At 45.6% G+C, this 9,135-nt stretch overlaps 1 protein-coding gene and 1 pseudogene across 1 annotated transcript; one reads left to right on the plus strand and one right to left on the minus strand.

Annotated features, from left to right (window-relative positions):
- Positions 1-368: 368 nt before the first annotated feature.
- On the minus strand, positions 369-958 carry LOC123154062 (mitochondrial import receptor subunit TOM9-2). Its single transcript, XM_044572865.1, has one exon. The coding sequence runs from the start codon at positions 893-895 to the stop codon at positions 623-625; it is 273 nt and encodes a 90-aa protein (XP_044428800.1). The 5' UTR covers positions 896-958; the 3' UTR covers positions 369-622.
- Positions 959-2,775: 1,817 nt separating this feature from the next.
- Positions 2,776-9,135, plus strand: part of LOC123153315 (probable inactive histone-lysine N-methyltransferase SUVR2) — a 171,035-nt pseudogene continuing 164,675 nt past the window's right edge.

The raw sequence follows: 9,135 nt of genomic DNA on the forward strand, positions 1-9,135 counted from the left end.
TTTCCTCCAAAATAGAGTGCAAATGAATCTTAAGATAATTTTCACAAAGATTCAAGTTCTCCAAAAAACTTATGGAATTCCTTGGAATCAAGATGACCTTGGGAGTGAGTTATATGCACCCATCAGCCGACTCAGCCAATATAGACTAGAATGTGTCTCCTTAGTGATCAGTATCTCGGTAGAATCAAACCCCTAACAACCGATGAGCCATCATCATGGGATAAGAGCAACGTCTTGTTTTGGTTACTTCGAGGATCAGTACAAGGAGCAACAATGAATGATTTCTAGTTCCCTACCCTGCTAATTCTGGTGGTGGAAGTAGCAATATCAGAGCAACAAGTATGAGATAGGGCATTGTGACAATCATGTATGTACTCCGAGTATGTACCTAAATAGGCATCACAAACAAACACTCTTGTGTATCACAGGACTGAGTTCAAGACAAGTCGGTGATATTGCGATAATAATTGTACCGAGCAGGAGCAGTCACAACAAGGCATGATCTTTCTCCCCCAAAACAGACTAGTGATAAAATTCTTGACAACTTATGATACTAGCAAAACGAAATGTGACCGCATCAGCAGCAGCGGCAGGCAACAAAGACGGACGAAAGTGGAGGGATTTATTTGGCGAGGGGCGGCGGCGAGCCGAGAAGAGCCTGCTGCTGGAGGTCGAGGTCGACCATCTGCTGCTCGCGGTCCATCTCGATGATGAGCGGCACGACCAGCACCAGGAAGGTCGTCCCGGCGATCCACGCCGCCTTCCCCGTGCTCCGCAGCAGCTTCCCCGCCACAGCCGCGGCCTCGCGACCGTGCGCCGCCACCGAGGACCGCGAGATCGCAGCCAGGACGCCGCCCGCGTCGCCGCGCTTGCTCACAGCAGAGGACGACGCCATGCTCGCTCCCTTGTTTTGATCTGGACTGGAGGATTCGATTCGGTTCGATTAGGGTTTCCTTTCGGACGACTCCTTTTTATCGGACTGGACGGAGTAGTGGGCCTTTTATGGGCTTAAGGAGGCCCGTGACAAGGGCAGGCCCGAATGGCGACGGGTATTAAAAAAAAAGTCAGCAGGCAGCAATTTCTAAAAAAAAGGAAACGGTTATATACGGACTTTCGGCCGGCCGCGCTCACTTGCGCGCGCAACACAGCGTATCCGCTGACTTTCTTGCCACGCTGGCGCAGTCCTAGGCAAACCGCTCCCTCATGTCTCACGCGCATGTTATAGGTCCCACACGACTGCCCATTTTTACTCCCTAGTTATCTATTGTCTTATGTGTTACCTTTTCTTCTACCTCCAGCCACATTAAGTTCTTTTTCCGCTACAAAGTGTTGCATCCGGCTAAGAAAAACGCTGCAACCGACGAAATAAAAAGCTGGAACCGACGAATAAAAAAGCTGGAAATAAAAGGAGGCGGATTTTTGCGAAGTGAGATTTGCTGGAACCAATAGAGTCAGTCCTAGAACCGTGTAGAAAAGACGATGCAACCGCGGAGGGCGGCGGACAAGAGTACCGACGTGAGCTGGAATCAGAAGTTGTTTTTGCTGCTACTGGCAATCACAAAAGCTACAACCGGCAACCACAAAAGTTACAACCGGTGATTGATTTTGCTTCAACGACGACATGGTGGCGGCACCGGCGATCATTTTTTGCTGGAACCAGCACAATATTTTGCTACTACCAGCTAACATATTTGTTGCCACCAGCAAACCAGTACTTTTTCGCGAGCCCATCGCCGGTGTGCTGCGATCGGTGACCAACGCTACCGGAGCTGCCACCGCCAGCGAGGGAGCTGCAACCACTGGCGAAAGTTGCTGCATGCGTGGATCCGGCGAGAAAGACATGAGACGGAGACGGCGAGGCCGGCGATCGACAGCGAGGCCCGCTGGCGACCGGAGCTGCCACCGCCAGTGAGGGAGCTGCAATCGCGGGCGAAAGTTGCTGCATGCGTGGATCCAACGAGAAAGACATGAGACGACGACGACAAGGCCAGCGGACGACAGCGAAGCCGGCGACGGGCGAGCGCGTGGGGTGGTGCTTCAAGACCGATAGGCAGCTACCGGAGCTGAGGGCGGCGACCGGCGGCAAGGTACGAGTATGGGGCGTGGGGAAGAAGAAGATAGGGGAAAGAAGACTTAATCCAACGACTCAACGTGTCCGAATCGAGCGGCTGGGCAGTGACCGGCCCAAATTTGGGCCGGCGCACCGGCACCTATCGTTGGCCAAATAAAAAGTCAGCAGGCAGCAGTCATTGCGGACGCGTCGCCTCCTCGCCTCCCTTGGCGTTGTCCTCCTTCGGACCTCTCCACCTCAAAAGTGAAACCCCAGCGAGCCTCGCACTCGCATTCTCACCGCTCCAGAACCCTGACCCACTCCCTTCCCTTGGCGCGTGCAGGTGTGTGACAATCAATCCTCTCTAGTAGGCACCAAAGTTTCAATTTCTTTTACTCTTCTTCTGCTCTAGGTGGGTGCATTCCGCTTTCCCTCCCTCTCCCACTATTGCTGGTTGTATGACATTTCTTGGTACAACCTGATGCTATCTTCGCCTCCCTTCCAAGATTGGGGTTTCCAGTGTGGTTCTTATCCACCCGCTACTTTCGGGCATTCCTCTTTTCTCCTAGGGTTTCATAAACGAATTTATTTATTTTTGTCTTATGAGGAGGTTTTGATTAATTGATAATGCACATCTTCTCTGCAACACAAATAGTAGTGGGGCATTTCATTAAAAGAAGGCCATGGTTTCCCACAAGGATAAGGCTCAAAAGGCGTATGAGGCCATGGGGCGTCTCGGCTTCTCCAAGAAGCAGGTTTCGCTAGTCCCGAGGCACCTCTACAACCTCTTTGACAAAAACTAGGAGCCCATCAAGGACGAGAGCTACCGCATCCTTGCTGACACCATCCTGGATAGCCAAAAGAATCAACCAATTCCTGCCACTAGCCATCATGTACAAATAATACGCTACTTTCTGTTTCTTTACTGTATAATTACCATCTGATGCTTAGCCTTTCCAATTGTGGTTTCACATCGGGTGACAGACCAAGCGTCCGAGCCTCACAACTCAACGCCGGTCACACCAGATCAAGATGACCAACACCCTTCTGCCGCTCGGTATGACATGGATGTCAGTGATAATGAAACCTCCCTCATCAACAGACCCATGGATGTCAGTGAAAATCCCTAAGATGCTCTCTTCTTACAAGAGCCCAAACCTGAACCTGAAATTGATATTCCAGCTACCCCTGTTGCCAACGACCTCAATACTGGGTCTTCAGGTATACCACTTGCATTATCTCACCATCACTCAGTACTTTCAAGACCAGGCTAGAGTTGTTCATGCTTTGCGTTAGTTTTAGTTGAAATTATAGTTCATACTGATGTTTGTATGCTCTGGAAATCAAACTCAACATTTTTCCTATGATATTACCAAATTGTTTAAGTCCTTACAACGGTTTTTGGTGCGCATGTATGTGGTTTATTTTAGCATTGCTTGGTTGCTTTCTTTCCTTTTTTGGATGGCTGTGCAATTGTAGCAGTTGCTTTGACCATTGTCAATTTGTCACAAGTTTCTGTTGACAACATTCTTGTTCTAATTGGATCTACTGTATTTGCAAAATAAAAAATAAATAGGTGGGGACAACATGCTAATTGAACATTGTAAAACAAGGGATATGCTGACTTGGGGTTCTGATGCTAGAGCTAGCATAGTTAACCATGATCAAAATCCAGACATCAGCCAACATGCAGTCAAGGATGGGGTAGAGTCTACTATTCAAAAGCTCACCAGGCATCTTTTGTTGAACTTGATGTAGCTTCATCCACTCTGGGTGAGGTGAAGGTGTCATTGAAATGCAAATTTGACCCTTCAGAGGCCTGCATTAGTTTGGACAAGGTCTTCAAAATAGTTGAGGATAAATGTCTTCGCTCATACAAGACCCTACCTCCTGATTTTTCTGTTGGCAAGCTGATGAATAAGATATGCCAATATGTTGCAGAGTCACGTGCTGTGCATTCTGAAGCTCAAAACAATGGTGGCAGCTTGCAAGAATAGGCTTTGGAGACATATGCTCCATTTGTGAAACCAATTGCTTGTAAGCATGCTGTTGATGGGAATGGTAATGCTGCTGTAGGATCATCCTTGGAACCTAGCTTTCAAAATTGGGTAGTTGCTTATCAGCCTCAGGAAGCACTTTTTAAGCAAAGGTTGCTGCATGATGTTGCTGACATAACGAAGGGAGAAGAAAGAGTTAGAATACCTATTGTAAACGAATTTGGTAGTGATAGTTGTCTGCAATTGTTCTATTACATAAGAAAGAATCTCACTTTCCAAAGTGCTTATGTCAACACCTCACTTGCGCGGATTGGTGATGAGGATTGCTGCGCAGATTATTCAGGCAACTGCTTATTAGAATCACATCCATGTGCATGTGCAAGATCAACTGGAGGCGGGATTGCATACACACCAGAGGGCCTGGTCAGGGCAGAATTAATTGATGAGTGCATAGTTGTTAATCACTTCCAAGAAAAGGATAATAAGTTCTACTATAAAGCTTGCCCTCTTGAAATATATATGATGAAGCCCTCATCGGATCCATGTAAAGGTCATCTTGCTAGAAATTCATTAAGGAATGTTGGAGTAAATGTGGCTGTGGCATGCAGTGTGGAAATTGTGTGATTCAATGTGGGATAACATGCAATTTTCAGGTACTATCTTAAAACATTTGTAGGTTATCACAACTGTTATACTTTTGTGGCTTCCCATTTTTGGATGATGATCACTCATCAGTAGTTTCTTTATGGACCATTCTGTTCTCTGATGAATGGCCATTGACATCATTCATTTGTTTTGCTATATTAACATGTTTCTTGCTCCATTCTTGTAAGCACTAGCAAATCAAAACTTCACTTTGTTCCCTTTACTTTGGTGTTAAACTTGTAGCATGGAGATGAGCTACCATTATTCCGTGTTTCAGGTGTTTTCACGAATGAAGGGAAGGGTTGGGGGCTATGTACGCTGGATGGGCTACCAAAAGGTGCTTTCATTCGTGAATTAGTTGGGGAGGTACTAACAAGTTTTGAACTACATGAGAGAAAAGCCAAAAATTCTAAGCATGTGGATCAAGTGCTCCTAGATGCTAGTTGGGGTTCTGAAGGGCTGCTAAGAGATGAGGAAGCTCTATGCCTTGATCTAGCATATTATGGGAATGTCGGGCGTTTGTCAACCATAGGTATGCTAGGACTCTTTTCCCATCTGTTCATTTATAAGGGCCTCATCAGCCTTGTCTATTAATGTTATATTTGTACTTTTTGCTGATTTTGTGTTTGATAATAATGCTTTACCATGTAGATGCTATGATGCAAATTTGGTAATCATACCTATTGAAGTCGAGACTCCTGATCGCCATTATTACCATGTAACTGATTTTTGGCAATTGATATTGATTTCTGCACCGAAGGTGCTTGATTTGCAGCTACATGCTTACGAGCAATTGATGTTCCCCCCCTCTTAACGCAGCTTGCATTATTCACTGCCAAGAAAATAGAGGCTTTTGAGGAGTTAACGCGGGTAAGTGTCTGTATCATTTTCTCAACACTAGTATACATGACAACCACCTGCAAGTACTTGATAATACCCTCAATTAATACCTGCACAATATGAGGCTCGCATGCATACAATAATAATTGGGGCCTGCTTCAGTGCACATGCCTTCCAAGAATTAGAATGGGTATTTTTGCCTTTTACTGTTAATTAAGTGCTAATAGACCTAATCGTGCTTCACTTGATCTCATCCTTTGTAGAATCGAAAGTAGGTCTAGAGGGGAATGTATTGGTCTCAACACATGAGTAGGTGGTTCTCTCTCAGGAAATGAATGCTGGAAGTGTAGAAACGTTTTGATGGCTCTCTCACACATGGAGAGGAGGGTGGATGGGTATTTATAGCCTCCACACAAAATCTAACTGCTACACACAAAGAGCCAACTTGGTCAGACCGAATAGATGAACTCGGTGAGACCGATTCAGTTCAAAATGTGAACGTTAGGTGTTTTGGTGGGACCGACAAGATCAACTCGGTGGGATCGATGTGCTAGGGTTAGGGCAAAACTTAATCTTGGTTTGACCGATTACTTCAACTCGGTGAGACCGATTTCAGTAACAAGCAAATAGAGGGTTGGTCGGGCAAACTCGGTGGGACCGATCGCTCCGTTCGGTAATACCGAAATGTTACGAAGGGAAACAAAGAGTTTGCAATCCCATCTCGGTGAGACCGAGATCCCTATCGGTGAGACCGAACTAATTAGGGTTTCTGGCTATGGCTAAGTCAAATGAACTCGGTGGCGCCGGATAAATCAAATCGGTGGGCCCGAGTTTGACTTTAGGTTTAGGACATATTTGGATTTGAGAAAGTGGTTGAGGGCTTTGGAGCATATCACTAAGCATTTTGAGCAAGTAGACCATTAAGCAGCACCTCATCCCCTTTTAATGGTATTGGCTTTCCTATCGACTCAATGTGATCTTGGATCACTAATATAGAAATGAAGAGTCTTGAGCTTTTGCTAATATTTGTCCTTAGCATTTGGAGGGGTCCACATCTCTAGTCCATGCCATGCCAATCATTAAACTTACTGAAATAATCATCATGAAAGGATATTAGTTCAATGAGCTATATGTTGTTATGAATTACCAAAACCACCCAGGGATTAGTTGCACTTTCAATCTCCCCCTTTTTGGTAATTGATGACAACATATAGATCAAAGCTTCGACATATGATAATAAGAATGGAATATATCATTGCTTTGAGAAGTATGTGATAAGCAAGAGCTCCCCCCTAAATTTGTGCATTATTTATGATTTGCTTTTGAATGCAAATGCACAATCGATTAGGATTATGGGTTTCTCTTCCATGTCACATACATCTTGGTGGAGCACTCAAAATGATAGAATAAAAATAACATGCACTCATCACCAAGATAAATATGATAGATCATACACAAATGATAATATAGCATCATCCAAGCATAATATGATCAACCACATGATCATAAGAGTATCTCACACACAAGCACAAAATATTGTAGCAAACACATGAGCAAATAAGTAGCAAGAGAGACAAATAGGAAGCAAGACACTCTATCTCTCTCTCTCTCTCTCTCTCTCTCTCTTTCTCTCTCTATCGAAGCCTATGATCTATACACTTTCTCCCCCTTTGGCAATAAGTTTCCAAAAAGCTTGAAAATGCATAGTGCTATATGGAACTCTAAGCACGATCTCCAGGAAATCCGGAGTGCGAAGATGGCGTGGAGAGAACAACATCTGCAAAGCCTTCGGCTGTTGTCTGAGGAACTGGAGGGGTTGCCATAGGAGGGGCAACTGAGGCTATGGTTTCAGGTGCTGACGTTGTGGCCCTTGTGTCACTGACTGGCACAACTATAGACCTTTGTGACCTAGGCACCCTCTGATAAGCATCTGTTGTACTTCTGCCTCCCCTCCCCTCTGCTTCTTCTTAAAGTTGCTCAACTGTAGTCTGAATCTTTGTGACCTTCAAGTCTAGATCATAAAACTTAGTCTCAATGATTCTCTCAAGACTCTCTTGGTTTTGAGTCAGGGTGCTTAGTCCTTTCTAAATCCTCACTGTAGCTTCAAGCAAATAGCTGAGCTGGTCCTGCTTGGTCTTGAGATTTGCAGTTGAGGCATCTGGAATCTTTGAAGCCTTTTCTGCCTTCGCCTTCTCTCTTCTCTTGAGCCTCAATAGAAGTAGGATGTGAAGCATCCATGACAACTGTGTTATCCTCAAAATTTGGCCTCAAGGGAAGGTGCTCTTTGTCAAGCAAGTATGTGCCTGTGCCCACCTTGGAATTAATGAGCATCTGAATGTGTGGAGCATAGCCGCATGATCTATTTTGATCAGCTGCAGTCCTCTTAATAGTCTCAACTATCAAGGTCATCACCTTGAACTTCTCTGGCACATCAAACATATGCAGCAAGTTAATTGAATTCCCTCTGATCATCCTGTCATCTCCAGACTTGGGCAACAATGTGTGCCTTAGGATGGTGTTGATAGTTGGCAGCCCTGACAGAAGATAGTAAACTGAGCCAAACTTGTGTGTCTCCAAGGCATCATCTGGTATCTCCTTGTACATGTGTGCCATGGAGTTGTGGCCTTTCCTGGGCTTGGCATACACATCAGTATCATTCTCTCCTTCTTTAGGAGCATGGATTAGCTTAGCCCACTCAGCAATGGAAGATTGGTACCTTGTACCCTCAGTCATCCAGACAATCTTGCCATCTAGATAAAAGTGAGCTGTGGAATAGAACTGCATCACCATATCATCATTCCATTTGGTCAGTTTCTGACCCACAAAAGCATCAAATCCATTCATTCTGAAGCTCTCATGAACTCCACGGAAGTGATCTTCATTGTCATCAATGATAGTCCAGTTGACCCACTTCATGTCACTTGTTGGGAAACGTAGCATGCAATTTAAAAAAATTCCTACGCTCACGCAAGATCTATCTAGGAGATGCATAGCAATGAGAGGGGGAGAGTGTGTCCATGTACCCTCGTAGACCGAAAGCGGAAGCATTTAACAACGTAGTTGATGTAGTCGAACTTCTTCTTGTTTCGACTGATCATGTATCGAACGTACGACACCTACGAGTTCTGCACACGTTCAACTCGATGACGTCCCTCGAACTCTTGATCCAGGAAAGTGTCGAGGGAGAGTTCTGTCAGCACGACGACATAGTGACGGTGATGGTGAAGTGATCTGCGCAGGGCTTCACCTAAGCACTACGTGAATATGGCCGGAGGCGTAAACTATGGAGGGGGGACGCCGCACACGGCTAACAATGTTTGTGGTGTGTTCTAGCGGTTCCCCCCTTCATATATATAGGTTGGAGGGGAGGAGAGATAGCCAAGGGGGTGCCCCAAGTAGGAGGAATCCTACTTGGGGTCTTCCCAATTCGGCCTCCTCCCTTTCCTATTCCTATTCGGAGTAGGAAGGGAAGAGGGGGAAGGGGGAATCCTATTACCTTTTTCCTTTCCTTCTTCCCCTTTCCTTCTCTAATTTGGCCAGCCCATATGGGGGGGGGGCGCACCAGCCCCTTTGTGGCTGGTGTGTTTCCCCTCTTGGCCCATA

Source organism: Triticum aestivum, chromosome 7A, assembly GCF_018294505.1.
Source record: "Triticum aestivum cultivar Chinese Spring chromosome 7A, IWGSC CS RefSeq v2.1, whole genome shotgun sequence".
In the NCBI taxonomy this organism is placed as follows: domain Eukaryota; kingdom Viridiplantae; phylum Streptophyta; class Magnoliopsida; order Poales; family Poaceae; genus Triticum; species Triticum aestivum.

Excerpts from the sequence above, each read along its gene's own strand:
- LOC123154062 (XM_044572865.1), bottom strand. The coding sequence starts at position 895 with ATGGCGTCGTCCTCTGCTGTGAGCAAGCGCGGCGACGCGGGCGGCGTC.